Source organism: Archocentrus centrarchus, chromosome 19 (genome assembly GCF_007364275.1).
Source record: "Archocentrus centrarchus isolate MPI-CPG fArcCen1 chromosome 19, fArcCen1, whole genome shotgun sequence".
Classification (NCBI taxonomy): Eukaryota; Metazoa; Chordata; class Actinopteri; order Cichliformes; family Cichlidae; genus Archocentrus; species Archocentrus centrarchus.
The window spans coordinates 13,337,408-13,352,588 of record NC_044364.1 but is presented as its reverse complement, the minus strand read 5'-3'; the positions used below and the strand labels follow the sequence as shown (position 1 = coordinate 13,352,588).

Below are 15,181 nucleotides of genomic sequence, written 5' to 3'. Positions count from 1 at the left end.
AACAAAGAACAAATTTAATGCCATTAGTCATATAATTGCACAAAAGGTATTTTCTTCAATAATCTAGCTGCTGGATAGGTACAGTTGTAATGTGGCATTTAAATTATTGAACCCAGTAGGGAAGGTGGAAAACAAACTTTAATCTTGTTAATAAAGTACATTTGTTTTTGTTTTTATGAACTGTCCCCTTTTCTGTTTTTTTCACATTGTGTCCCAGGAGAAGCGTGGTGTGATGAATGCAGCAGGTCACCAGCTCCTGCTCAACTGCTTGGAGACCCTGCAGAGAGCTTTGAAAGGTGAGGATGTCAGCTGATGGAAAGACAAGGAAGAGCAAATTGATCTTTTTGGGAAGAAAATGTAGGCATTTATTTAACACTATCAATTTACATTTTCTGTTCTTCTTTCTTTCTTTTTCAGTCTCATCACTTCCCTCCATGACAGATCGTCTAGAATCCATCGCTCGACAAAACATGTGAGTGTCTTACTGTTAACAAGGTGGTAAATCTAAGCACTGAAAGTAGATGAAGATGAGCAGTAAAAAGCAGTAGTTTTATATTTCAGCTGAGAATTTGCATTTATCCATTGTGGACTTCGTCAGCAATGATATTTATATTCTTTGCTGATATACTAAAGCTGTTTTAGTTTAAGTATAACAGGAAAACAGACTCTAGGAAAGTCACAGCATTTTTTTAATGTTTTTTTTTTTTTTGTCTTGTCTGCGCAGGTTGAGTTCCCACCTGAGTCCATCAGGAACAGAGTGCTACATCACAACAGATGTGTTTTATGTGGAGGTGCATCTAGACACTAGTGGCCAGCTAGTGGACGTTAAGGTGGCTCATCAAGGAGAAAACCCCATGGTCAGTATAACCTCTAGCAACCTCCGGTCGCTGAGAAAAACACTTGTTAAGCAATCATAAGGAGGTTTCTAGTACAGATTTGTATATCTCATTGCAACCCCTTTCACCTTCCGACTCCCAGGAATTTTTGGCGACCAGTTAGAATACACGGTTTTCCATAGCAACAGGTGGTTGCCAGGGGTCTTTGACTGTTCTCTAGGTCTTTGTGAATGGGGCCTAGTTGGTTATTGTTTATGAATCATTTTAAAATTCATTAACATTAACAATTATTTCAAATGCTTTTTTTTTTCCTGATTTGTTGGTCACAGAGTTGTCCTGAGCTGATTCAGCATCTAAGGTGAGTAGAAATCACAGGTTTAATTGCACACTTTCGAATGATAAAGAGCACAAACCTGTAATGCAAGGTGTTTCATTTCTTTTATTGATTAATAGTCACTTGTTAGAGGTACTAGAATTAGTTTAATAGATGACTAAGCCATTTTTTTCCCCTTCTCAACAGGGAAAAGAACTTTGAAGAGTTTTCTAAACATCTCAAGGGACTGGTTGATTTATACAAGCTTCCTGGGGACGAGTAAGTAGACTTGCAGGCTATGATGTTGTCTGGTTTAAGATGCAGATGCCATATGTCTTTGAATATTGTTTTCATGTCTCATAATATTTAATTTCTGTGTTCCAGTAATCTGAAAACCAAGATGTACATAGCACTCCAGTCTTTGGAACTTGATCTCACAAAGATGATGCACATGTTTAGGCAAGTTAAATACAGTTTTGATTTACTCAAGTTATTGTCAAGATCTTTGGGCTTTTAATGTACATCATATTCCCAGGGGCTTTGGTTGCATTCTATATGTATGCGCTTCCAGAAGAAGTCAGTGTTAAATAATAAAGTCCACAAGATTTAATCAGTATGGACCTGTGCTGCTGTTAGAAAACCAAATAGACTGTGAGGTGTAGGAACACCTATTGTATAGGCAGTGAGACAGCTACTTATTTGGAGGTTTTATTATAACACAATGTATCTCTAAGTCACAGTCAGTGTACATTTGCCTAACTTGTTGTGAATAAAGAATTTAGACTGAAAGGCTTATTTTGATCGTCACTATTTTGATCGTCTGTGTTTATATGCTTTCTAGGTTAGCGACCAATGCTAATACTGTGGAAACTATTCTCCATGGGAGTGTGGGCTTGCTGACAGCCAGAAGCGGTGGCCACCTTGTTTCTCTCCAGTGCTACGTGTCCCCTTATGACATATTTGAGGAGGGAACAGGCACACAGCTCAATTTAACAGACAACAATGGCAAGTGCATGCAGTACATTGATGACTATAGCAAGAATCTTCTACCAGTCACTAGCTATGTAATTTACTGGATTGCAGTTGTCCTTGTGTGATTTGTCTCTGTTTGTGGACTCTTGTTACAGTGCCACGCTCTCTGGGTGTCAGTGTCTCTGTTACAATTGAGGGAACTTCTTCTGTCTACAAGCTCCCAATCGCTCCACTGATCACGGGGTCCCACCCTGTTGACAACAAAGGGTATGAGAATGTAGCTTACTGTAGAGTGCTTATAAAATCCTCCAGTGAGCAGCCTCTAATCTGTGTAAAGCCTGCTAGCATGCAGACATGTTCTGGGAATTAGTTAACATTTGTAAATTCACCAGTCTTGCAAATAAGAAGGCAGTGCTTGGGGTAATTTTAGTTTACTAGTGCAGAACTAGTAGAGAACAGATGGTGTATCTAGTTTTTCTTTATTTTAGGACACCTTCCTTTTCCACTGTGACAAACTCCAACTGCGTGGACCTGCCAGCTTGCTTTTTCCTCAAGATGAACCACCCAATGCCTTTCTCACTCTCCTTTATTCAGAAGATGGGCAATGCCACTTGTGAGTTTACCCAAGGAAGGGATTAGTCACTAATCATTAACATGTCCGGGGGAAAAAATTAGTCTTTGTGTAAAATGTTTAATTTTAATCTCTTTCAAATTTTTTTCCCAGCCATCCCAGTATTTGAGACCCCACCCACACTGTTGCCTCTCTACCAGTTAATTGTCCAGAGCCAGCTCCGGCGTCTGGAGGAGGGCAGCTCCCCAGCACCACCCCTGCATAACATGCACTTTTATTCTGTGAGTAGACATGATATGCCTCCACAAATATCAGTGATGTGCTGTAAATCTCTGGAGTCTTTTAACATGCACTTTATTCAGTTTAATGAGTAGTCTGTCTGTCCTCAGTTGCTACCCCTAACCTTTTCTGTTACATTGTCACCATTACTTGTATTTATATGCTTTCTTTCCCTGTCGGTAACACCATCTGAACACTTCTTTATGCTTTCTAAGGTGTTACCTGATCAGCAGCATTGTTACTTCCTGAACGGTGATGCCCCAGTGCAAGATGGTCATTCTCTTCAAGGAGCACTGGTGTCCAAGATCCCCTTCCGCCACCCAGCACAAGTGCCATTCCTGTTGGATATCATTCGGCACCAGGCAGCCTATAATACCTTGATTGGCAGCTGTGTGAAGCGGACTTCTATCAAAGAAGGTAGGTGGTTTCTGATTTTCCGTATTTATTTCCTGTAATTAACATGTACAGTAATCCCTCGCTACTTTGCGGTTCGCTGTTTCACGGGTTTTTGCGGTACTCATTCTTCACATGTGTAGTACGTGTTGTACAGTAATGTATATATTTGGTATATAAGTGTGTGGGGAGGGTTTATAAAAACGTAAAATAGTTTATAACTACTAAAATAATATATAAGTATTAAAATAAATATAGCGTCCCTACTTCGCGGAAGCAACACCCACGATAAGTGAGGGATTACTGTAATCTGTTTTTTGTGTCTGATATACTAAATTACATTTAACGACTGATTGTTGTTTTAGACAGTGCCGGCCTGCTGCAGTTTGAGGTGTGTCCTCTTACTGACTCTAGTTTCGGCGTCTCTTTCCAGCATCCGGTGAATGAGTCCCTAGTCTGTGGTAAGTACTCACTTTAAAGTTTTCTTATACAATAATGTAATTATTGTATAGTCTTTACCTTAGAATATAAAGCACCTTGAGGCAACTGTTTGTTTGTGATTTACTGCTATATAAATAAAATTGAATTGAATTGAATAATGGTGAAAAAAGCCACTGTAAACATGATATTTGGTAACAAAGTGTATTAAGACTTCTACAAAAATCAAACTTGCTAATATGCCTTTACAATGTCTACAACTCCTTTTTGTGAGGACTGCCCTGTAATGGATAAATTTATACACCTTTTTTTTTTTTCCTCAATTCCATTTGCTCCAAATATTTGAGGTCCTGATTGAGAACTTGAAGTTGATCCACTTGATTTATTTACATTCCATGAATTAAATTTTGAATCAGAGGTTCTAAATGTTTGAGGTGTAACGGTTCACTGTGGTTAACTGATAACTGTGGTATTGAAGCCACGGTTCAAGAGATCACAGGGTTATTGTACCGAGGGGGGGGGGGATTCTTAGATGAGTCTATAATGTAATTATTATTGTGTTTCCCCATAATGGCTGTGGCCATGGCTGGCATGTTTCTACTACTGTTTGTGTATTAAAAAAAAAAAAAAAAATTTTGTATACACTATATTTTTTACATATTTTAATACTAAACATTTAGCAATAAATCAGGGATAAAAAATGGATGTGTGTTCATTAAATATTTTACGTTTTTACTCCCAAGTCACCTCAAACATTTGGTCCAGCATTTATCTGGTGAGTGCAGACTGTAAGAGCACTGTTTACTTCATGAAGCGTCCACATTTATTTACTGTGGAGGAGGAGGCTGTAAAACTTTGTGAGGAGTCCGAATGAGTCGATGAGTCAGAGAAGCTCACTTCTGACCAATGTCAGCGATACTGAAGTGAGTTGTTGAGGATTTCCAGGACTTTTCTGTGGGTAAGCGCTGCTATTTTAGTAAGTGCTGCTAATTTGGTCAGTTAACCCATGTTGCTGAAACTTTCTTTGAGGTGGATTTAATGTTGTTGACAACTTGGACAATTAGCAAATTAACTCTCATATGATGTGAGAATGTAATCAAATCAGGGGAAAGTGTGACTATTATTATATATTATTTATTTATTTATTTTTTTTTAAGAATATTCAAACCTGACATTAGCTGGCATAATGTTAGCTTATAACCTGCTGTTGTTGATCAGCTGTCTGTAAACAGGAGGGTCGCAGGTCTGATCTGCTGAAAATCAGTAATTGTGGCAATATTGGGAATAAGCATGAGGTGATAAGGTACATGTAGCTGCTGATTCTCATTAGATGATATATGTCAGCTTTATTTTCTGAGGAATATTGTGTTGCCTTGTATTTTAGTAGTGAAACAATAACAGAACTTTCAGGTGATATGTAGTAGACAGTGATCAATTGATCATCAGTTTTTTTTTTTACTCAACTTTCATTTGTTTTCTAGTCAAATTTGGCTTTTATGTTCATTGAAAGCTATTTTTTGCAAGGATTAAGGAAGCTCTAAGTAATTTGTTTTAGTCACATCATTTGATCCAGAAATAATTATTTCATATATGCAAATGAACTCAACCAAACCCTGGCTTTTGTACCGCAATATGAATTGAACCATGGAATTTTGTACCGTTACACCCCTGCTAACTGCTTAAATTGATGTGACACTGTTGGAGTTGTTGATATTACAGTAGCTATGTGGGAAATTGGTCTTCTTTGATTGTCCAGTGGTGTTACCAAGAGCTACTTATTTTACATGGTAAACAATCTTGGGTTGAGTATATAAAGGTTTCCCCACCTCATTGCAAAAAACACAAACAAGCAATTGCAAAGTTTTACTTGGACTTGTTATTGAAGACATGTCATTACCATTGGGTGAAAGCTGATATGGACTGGTGTTTGCCATTTTAATGGGAAACTGCAGCATTCAGCACATGACTGCAGCATCCCTGGATGTTGAACCTTTACCCTCAAACCCCATGTTTGTGGTCTGTCTCTTCACTATTGATTGTCCAATTAAACATTCACCCAAAAAAGTGTCCTTGCTTGCTAAATTTGATGCTTTTTTCAGTCACAGTAACTTCAAGGTTCATCAGTGGGCAACAAATTGACACTTTTAGTTTGGCGTAACATAAGTTTGCAGTCTGAAGGGATTTATGTGTTTTGTTTTTGTTTGTATAACCCTTCTGTTCTTTAGTGGTGATGGAGGTGATTGACTCCAGACAGGTGTCCTGCAAGCTATATAAAGGAGTGTCAGATGCTCTGATCTGCACTGATGAATTCATCACCAAAGTGGTCCAGAGGTGAGATGACAATTCCTTCTAATTGTGTGATTATGCACAGTGTAGTACATGTTTGGTAATCATTTCCTTCCTCTTGTAGATGCATGTCCATTCCTGTAACCATGCGGGCAATTCGGAGGAAAGCAGAAACTATTCAAGCAGACACTCCAGCCCTTTCATTAATTGCACAAACAGTGGAGACCATGGTGAAGAATAACCTTCCGCCCTCTGGTAGTCCCACCTATAACATGACAGCAGGTGATGGATCTAATCCTATGGGACTGCCTGGGCTTACAGGGGGCAGCACACCTACTGGAGGAGGGCCCAATTTTCCAGGTCCGATCACTACTCTGTATGGGATTTCAAGAACTGACAGGCAAGCCCAAGGAGAGTGCCTAACCCCAGGAGCAATGGCTGGCCAGCAACAGATGCAGCAACAACAGCAGCAAGGTCAAGGCCATTCAGATGACTACAGCAAAGTCACACAGAATCCCATACTGACAAGTCTGTTACAGATAACTGGAAGTGTGGGTTCTAGTCCCAGCTCCCAGAATGCACCACAGCCCCACCAAACTCCACCCCCAACATCTTCCCCTGCCAGCAACACCAAGAATCACCCCATGCTGATGAACTTGTTGAAGGACAATCCCACTCAAGATTTTGCTTCACTGTATGGTTCTAGTCCATTAGAGAGACAGAATTCTTCTGGTTCTCCACGGACAGACGGCATGGGCGGAACCTGTCCTGGAGGTAGCATGAAGGGAAAAAAGAAGCGCCCACGGAATGACAAGGGTGGCATATTACCTGGAACAGCTTCTGGTGGTGGAGGGGGTAGGTTAGGTATGAAATCTCAACAGTCATCTTCCTTGACACAGCACCACCAGCACCATCAAGTCACTCATGAGGATGATTTCCATCGTGAACTCCTCTCTATGGATGTGGACGCATCTCAGAATTCTATCTATGATGTTAACCTGACTGGTGATGGCCTAGACACGCCCCATAGCATCACTCCTGCACCTAGCCAGTGTGGAACACCACCATCTGGCCCTAGCATGCCTTATTCCCAATCTCATGTCCAGTCTCAGCAACAGCAACCACCAGGTGCTGTACCACCTCGTATGGTCCGCCTCTCAAGCTCTGATAGCATTGGACCTGATATCACAGAAATCTTGTCAGATTTACCTGAACAAACTGGCAAAGGCAGTAGTGGGAGCCATGGGCAGCACCCCATGGGCAGTGGTGGGGAGGATGGAGGCCCACTAGGTACTCCCATCCGTGACTCCTCAAGCTCAGGTCAAGGTAGTGCAGTGTTTGACTCAGCAGATATTTTCAATACCAACAGCAATGAGAATCCTTTCACAGACCCTGCTGACCTGATTGCTGAGGCGGCTGCAACTGTTACCACTCCCACCAGTGACTCTTCTTCTACCAACTTCTTCCCTGATGCTGCAGACTTCAACCCTGACCTTCTCAATTCAGGCCATGGTTTCTCCCAGAGCTACTTTGATGACAGTTCTCCAAGTGCTGATGGAGACATGGACCTTGTCAAGGGTTTTGGGGCAAGTAGCCAGCAGAATACCCCATCAGGAACCCCTCAAAATCCTACTCAACATGGACAAAGCACTCCAGAGCCTTCACTAAAGGACCCTTTTGATATTGGGATGGTTTTTGGAGGCAACAGTGGTAGTGGTAAACCGCTTCTGGGACAAGCTCCTGATTTAGGAGACACACATGGTGGAGGGTCCCAGAGCCCTCTTATGAGCATGGGCCTTGGAGGAGCATCTGGTGAACCAAAAGTTAAACAGGGTCTCATGCGGCCAAAGGATGAGAATGGGGGGAGTGGAGGGAGCAGTTCTGTGATGGGAATGGGGAGCAGCTCAACAGAGGGCAAACAGGTGAAGCGTAGCAGGACCCCATCCAGTGAGGGAAAATCTAAAGATAAGCCACCCAAACGCAAAAAGCTGGACCCTGATGGAAAGTCCCCTTCTCACAGCTCAGGAGGGCGACCTTATACACCCCCTAGTGGTGGCTCAGGTTCTGGAAGCAGCATAAGTGGAGGGGGCTCCAAGTCACCTGGTAGCTCAGGACGCTCGCAAACTCCCCCAGGAGGTGCCACCCCTCCAATTCCCAAAATCACTATTCAGATCCCAAAAGGGACCATAACTGGGGGGAAAACCTCATCCCATAGTGGATACACCTCTAGCAGCTCGGCCTCAAGCAGCACAGGAGGTACTGGAGGAACCAGCAGCAGCAAAAGCCATCATTCGCACTCATCATCCTCTGGAAAGATCAAGTCCAAAGAAGGCTCCATGACACAAGGTAACAGCTCCAAGCCAGGGAGTGCAGGAAGTGGGCAATCCCAGTCTAAAGGCTCTTCCCAAGGAATGGGTGTTGGCAAGCCAGGATCTTCACCAATCACCAAACATGGCCTATCTGGGCCTGGAGGTACTGGAGGAGGAATTGGAAGTGGTAATAAAGTTAAGTCTCAGGGGGGCAAGCCTCCTGGTTCACTTATGAATCCCAACATAAAGCCCAACATCTCCCCTTCCCATTCTCGTTCCAGTAGCTCTGGCGAAAAATTGTCCTCCCCTATGAAGATGCAGCAGTCCCAGGTTCCAGGAACCCCGCCTTCTTCCAAGGCAAAATCCCCAATGGGCTCAGGAGGTGGCAGCTCTGGAGGGTCCAAGTCTTCTTCTGGTGGAGGCATGAGCTCACAAAAATCAGCTGGGGGGAGCTCTTCATCTGGTTCTTCATCTTCCTCATCGTCCTCCAGTTCCTCTACATCTTCAGGTTCAATGGGCTTCTCAGGAGGCTCTCAGTCTCAGTATGGCAGTGGTGGAGGGGGAGGTGGAAGTGGAGGTAGTGGTGGTGGAGGTGGAGGAGGCAGTGGAAGTGGGGGTGGAGGTGGCAGTGGTGGAGGGGCTGGTCAGAATAATGCAAATAACCCAAACGCCAAAGGAAAGTCTCCTAGCCGTAACAAGAAGCCCTCTTTGACAGCAGTCATAGACAAGCTGAAGAGTGTTGGTGGAGGTGGAGTAGGGGAGGATGGTTGTGAGGTAGGGCCACCAGTAGGGGGAGCTGGTTCAGCATCTACTTCTGGAGGTGGGTCTGGAAATGTTCCCAGTGGGCCTTCAAACATGGGTCCTTCCAAGCATTCCTCATCCTCCCAAAGTGGGGACTATAAGCGGGAAAAGTCTGATAAAGAGGCGAAGGCAAAAGTGTCAGTTTCAGTGGGAAATAGTGGGGATAAAAAGCTAATGGACCCAAAAACAGGTGGTGTAGGTTCAACTGCTTTGGCCAAAATTATAATTAGCAAACCAGATGGCGGCTCTCCAAGCATCAAGGCTAAAGTGACCCTTCAGAAACAGGGGAAGGATCTAGCGATAATATGCGTCCCCAGATTTCTAGCCTCAAAGCTTCCCCACTCTTCAGTGGCTCAACACCCAAGCATGACCGCTCCTCCCCCAGTCACAGCCGGTCACCAGGATACACCCCACTCAACCAGGATAGTGAGAGTGAGTCAGGCAGCAGCTCAGTAGCTGAGAAGTCCCACCAGAACAGCCCCAGTTCAGACGATGACCAGGCCATGCGCCCCCTTCCTCCCCAGGATTACATGAGCTCCATTCCCCTCAGTTCAGGTGAGAAACATAAGAAACACAAGAAGGAGAAGAAGAAGCAGAAAGAGAGGGAACGGGAAAGGGACAGAGACCGAGAACGGGAGAGGAGGGAGAGGGAGAAAGAGAAAAAGAAGTCTTCTATGTCCATGGGGCCATCTTCTCATCCAATAAAATCAGACAGTTGGTCAAGGTCTCCCATCTCAGCTTCAGATTCATCTTTGTCCATGCTAAATTCAGATCGGCCATCCCGGCCTAGTCCAATGTATATGAGAAATGAAGATGATGACCTCATGGACTCAGCCCTCACTGGTAACCTTTAATTTGATGTAGAGTCTTTTGTTTTCGCTTTTTTGTTGTCACATTTTAACTCATGCCTTTTAAAATACAAAGTAAACTATTTATTTTACTCAAGCTACAAATTGAAGCTGGATATAGGGCTGTTAAAGCTCTTTAACTGGTTATTGAACTGTTAAAGCTGTATTTTAATTTTGTTTTTTTTACTGTATGAATAACAGTGTGTAATGTTGGGTTGGGATGCCCGGTTTATATGAATGAGCGCTACACATCAAAAGCCAACTCAGAATTGAGAAGTTAACCTTTTTATCTTTGCTGTGATGTCAGATGTTCTTAATTTCAGTATGTTTCCCATTTAATACATCTACTGTGCGTATGTATTGTCAAAAACAGTTTGCCAATATATATAGTATGACATCTATTCAAAGTTATTTTAAAGCCGGAAGGGTACAGTGTTTACTTGCCTTGTTTTTCTCATACAACTGCAAATTTTTTAGATTTTTGATACATTTTAAGCTGTTAATGTGTAAATTAGTGTAGGTAAAGAAGACTGTAACTGATGATGATGATAATGTTGGAGTAAAACACATGCAGTTATTTTTTATAACTGGAATTGTTTTTGAAGGTTTAAATAAAAAAAAAATTCACATCTGGAACAATTTCCTCCATATTTGTGTCTTTCAGATTTGATTATTTCAAGCTTCTATCAAACAAAAATGCAAATTGTAACCATTTAAACAAAGTGACAAAACTGTCCATACTAAACAAGTTTGTATCATTTCCTGTTTAGTCTGTTAGGCTAAGCTTCAAAGCTACACTAGATGGCACCAGTTTATCAAGCTGCTCTATCTCTGGGTGCAGAATTTCAGGGTTCTTTGTAATGAGTCATGTTCCCAAAGGTATTGCGTGGAGGTTCAATGGATTTTTCACATCTTTATTCACAAATATTATTAAGGGTGATTTGTACATTTTCGGATAGTTTGATTTGGATACTTACCTGGTGATGTTTGCTTATCAATAGATGTAGTGACCATTTAATCCAAAGAGTGATTTTTTCTCTCTCTCTCTCTCTCTCTCTCTCGCTCTCATGTTGTATTACATGGATTGTTTTGATGCCAAAACCTAAGAGGGAGAACTGATGAAATGAATGCTTTTGAACGTAATGCATATGCACTCATCAGGCCGCTTTATTAGTTACATCAACTGCTTGTTAAAGCAACTATCTAATCAGCCAATCACATGGCAGCAACTCAATGTACTTGGGTATGTGGACAACCTGCTGAATTTCAAAGTGAGCATCAGAATGGGGAAGAAAGGTGATTTAAGTGACTTTGAACATGGCATAGTTGTTGGTGGCAGATGGCCTGGTCAGGAACTCCTGGTGTGTGGCGGCATCAAGCAAGATAATGTGCCATGCCACACAATTGGGTTTTTGACCATGACAATGAGTTAACTGTGCTCAGGTGGCCTCCACAGTCACCAACTCTCAATCCAGTAAATGTCATGATGGAACTACATGTAAAGTCAGGTGATCACCCAAGACTGAAGTAGTGGGCAGACCAACATAACCATCCACATGAACAAGCTTCCAGCACAGCTCAAGAATGTGGTAGCTGAATTAGACACTGAAATAGGGCAGTCTAAAATGCTGGGGTGCTGAGCACTCAGGAAAAAAATTGAAATTGTCAGGACTTCAAATTTGTATCTTTATTGTGTTGAAAAAAAAAAATTATCCATGCCAAAATAATCAGTCAATAGAAGAGAATTATAAATAGTATTTATGTCACATGACCAGATCTGAAACCTTCTAGTAACATCACCCAGACCTTCAGTCATCATCAGGCTTGTGTTTGAGAAATGATAAAAAAAAAAAAAAGAGTCTGCATAGTATGAGAGGATTATGGGAAGAAATGGAAGTATGTGGATATATTCCAAGCAGTCAGAAAGTGTGAGTGACAGGGTCAACAATAAAGAAATTAGCTGTGCTGGAGAAAAGGGCAGATCAGCAGTTTCAAAAGGTTGGCAGGGAAAAGAGAGACAAAGAGCTACAGAGGGAGGAATGTGGAGAGAAGCTTGTAGCCTGAGGATGGCTGAAGGTTGGCCTGATAGAAATGAGAACTGTAATTGTAATAGATTGTAATAACTTTGGCTGAAAATGCTGCTTTAGAGACTCCAACTTTAAATTATGGTTAAACAGAATGGATATTAAAATGAATGCTGTTAACAGTATTTTTAAACAGCACTGTGCACCCACCTCAAATCACAAATTGATTTTTCTCAGCTTATTCACACCAGGGGTTCAACTCTGGGCTACTGGCTCCATAACTAGGACATAGCTTTAACATATTATTCCAGGACAATATTTTCTCATTTGGTGTAACTGCAATGATTTATGTTTATTCACATCATTAAATGTACAAACTCCGTCTGAGGTCACCAGAAAAATGTCTCTACATATATTGTGTTAAATAAGATGAGAGGAAATAAATCTAATAGTTTTGGTGATTTTTATTATTTTCCAATAAGTGAAGCCAAAATCAAGAAAAGATGGAAATAAGTAATTTTGAAAGCCAAGAAAGCAGAGGAACAGACTGTGCTGCAGCTCAATAGCAGGAAGACATGATTCCTTTATTATTCACAAGGACATGATAAACCACATTGGTAGTAATGACATTCAAGCAACCTCCTGCTGTGGTGTCATAGAGTACTTAGCTGAATATGACACTCTGCATCTATCCTTTGTACACATACAGTACAAAGGGTTAGACGACCTTCCTTTGGGCTCCTTCAGATGGGGCACTGGGGACACAGAGAGGAATGCAAAGCCAATCAAGCTGCATCTAGTTGATGATGGTCTTTTACTAGCTAATCTGAATACCACAGATCTTCGGAGCAGATGCATCCATAATAAGGCATTTTTTTTAAATCATAAAATTATTGTTTAGTTTCATGTGTTGTCACTTGAGACATGAGGGGAGGTTTTTCTGTCCATACAGGAATATATGCTACTGATTTTGTAGAATAACAGCAAAATTATGCTATATAAATTATCCTTCATTAGTTACACCTTCTGCCTTCCGAACTGCCTTAATTCTTTGTGGACATCTGTGTACAGATTCAACAAGGGGTTGGAAACATTCCTTGTGGTCCACATTGCTATGAGAGCATCGCACAGTTTCTGCAGATTTGTCTGATGCACATTTATAATGTGAATCTCCCATTCTACCACATCCCAAAGGTGCTCTAGTGGATTGAGATCTGGTGACTGTAGAGGCCATTTGAGTACTCATTGAACTCATTGTCATATTTAAGAAAGCTGTTTGAGATGACCTGAGCTTTGTGACATGGTGCTTTATCCTGCTGGAAGCAGCCATCAGAAGATGGGTACACTGTGGTTATAAAGGGATGGATGTTCAGATAGGTGGTTGTATTTAAACAATTCTCAGTTGGTAATAAGGGGCCCAAAATTTGCCAAGAAATTGCATGATTATACCACCAGCAGCCTGAACCACTGATACAAGACAGGATGGATCCATGTTTTCATGCTATTATGCCAAATTCTAACCCTGCCATTCAAATGAAGAAATCCAGACTCATCAGACCAGGCAATGTTCTTCCAATCTTCTGTTATTCAAATTTGGTCATGCAAGCTGTAGTTCAGTTTGCTGTACTTAGCTGACAGGAGTGGCACCTGGTGTGGTCTTCTGCTGCTGTAGTCCATCTGTTTCAAGGTTCAGTGTGCTGTGCATTCAGAGGTGTTCTTTTGAATAGCTTGGTTGTAATGAGTGGTTATTTGAGTTGCTGTTGCCTTCCTATCAACTCTAACCAGTCTGGCCATTCTCCTCTGACCTCTGACATCAGCATTTTAACCCAGAGAACTGCCACTCACTGGATATTCCATTCTCTGTAAACTCTAGAGATGGTTGTGTAGATCAGCAGTTTCTGAAAACGTCAACTATGCCATGTTCAAAGTCACATAAATCACCTTTCTTCCCCATTCTGATGCTCAGTTTGACCTTCAACAGGTCATCCTGACCATTTCTATGTTCCATAAATGCACTGAATTACTGCCATGTGTTTAGATGGTTAGATACTAATCTGCGGACCTCTTAAATACGGGTCCACAGACCCTACTTTGAGAGTTACTGCGATGCTAGAGTTTTACTCAGCAGTACAATCAACAGGTAAATGCTTAATGACAAGATACTTGCAAAATAAATTAAATACCTATTGGCCTAATTAGTTGTACTTTGCATTTAGTGCTAATGTTAGAAGTCCAAAAACTAAACTAAGATGGCAAACCTGGTAAATATTACCTGCTAAATGTCAGCATTCTTTTTTTAAAAAAAAATATTTATTTATTTTTTATATATATAAAAAAATTGTCAGCATTCTGAGCTCAAAGTACCACTGTAGCTAATTACAGCCTCACAGTGATGGTAGCATGGCTGTAGACTTGTAAACTTACTGATATTATTAACCAACTTCAGTGTGTCACTGTCGCTAGTCTGACCATTTTGAATTGTCATGTACATTACTTAAAACACTTAGATTAAAATTTTAGCACTAGAGAAAATATGCTGCCAAATGTCATGTTCTGCTGATTCTCTTCACTCTGATCCTGTAGTACTCATAATTAATTTCATTTCTAATTCCACCATTATTCCGTTCCACATAATATGATTACCAGTTTACCCTCTTCTCCTCTTACGTACCCACATCTGTTTTGTTTCTTCCTCTGGCTCACCCCCCCCCAGCAGATCCCATTTTGGTTTCTTTTGAACTCCTTTCCTGTCTTCATGAGCTGCAGCCAGCCTCATCTGTCTCACGTGCTGTTTTGCGTTACTATGTGATAACTCTTCTCAGTTGTTAAATTGTAGAATACAGATTCCTTCGATTTCAGGTGCATAAGACACAAAAGATGCAGCCAGTGAGATGACTTCAGCAAACTGCAGTCTCCCCTCGAGCATGCAAGGAAGGGCTGCAGTTCACGACTGTTGATGAGCGGTATAGCATGGAAATAACCTCCCAGCTTATCCTGCAGATAAGCGAGCTAGAGTGGGACAGTCATTTGCCAGTTAGTTAAGCTTTATAGCTACACACAGTCAGCTTTTGGAGGCAAAGGAGGAGGAGAAGGGATGAGAAGAGGGTGAAA

The 15,181-nt window shown here is 41.5% G+C and overlaps 1 protein-coding gene across 1 annotated transcript in view; it reads left to right on the top strand.

Annotated features, from left to right (window-relative positions):
• Positions 1-10,663, top strand: part of med1 (mediator complex subunit 1) — a 12,520-nt gene extending 1,857 nt beyond the window's left edge. The window contains 15 exon segments of the mRNA XM_030754489.1: positions 218-296; positions 418-472; positions 725-857; positions 1,166-1,194; positions 1,357-1,428; positions 1,534-1,608; positions 1,991-2,154; positions 2,277-2,388; positions 2,610-2,734; positions 2,846-2,973; positions 3,187-3,388; positions 3,730-3,825; positions 6,028-6,133; positions 6,213-9,478; positions 9,481-10,663. Coding sequence (XP_030610349.1) covers positions 218-296; positions 418-472; positions 725-857; positions 1,166-1,194; positions 1,357-1,428; positions 1,534-1,608; positions 1,991-2,154; positions 2,277-2,388; positions 2,610-2,734; positions 2,846-2,973; positions 3,187-3,388; positions 3,730-3,825; positions 6,028-6,133; positions 6,213-9,478; positions 9,481-10,052 — 5,214 coding nt within the window. The 3' untranslated portion in view covers positions 10,053-10,663.
• The last annotated feature ends 4,518 nt before the right edge of the window (positions 10,664-15,181 follow it).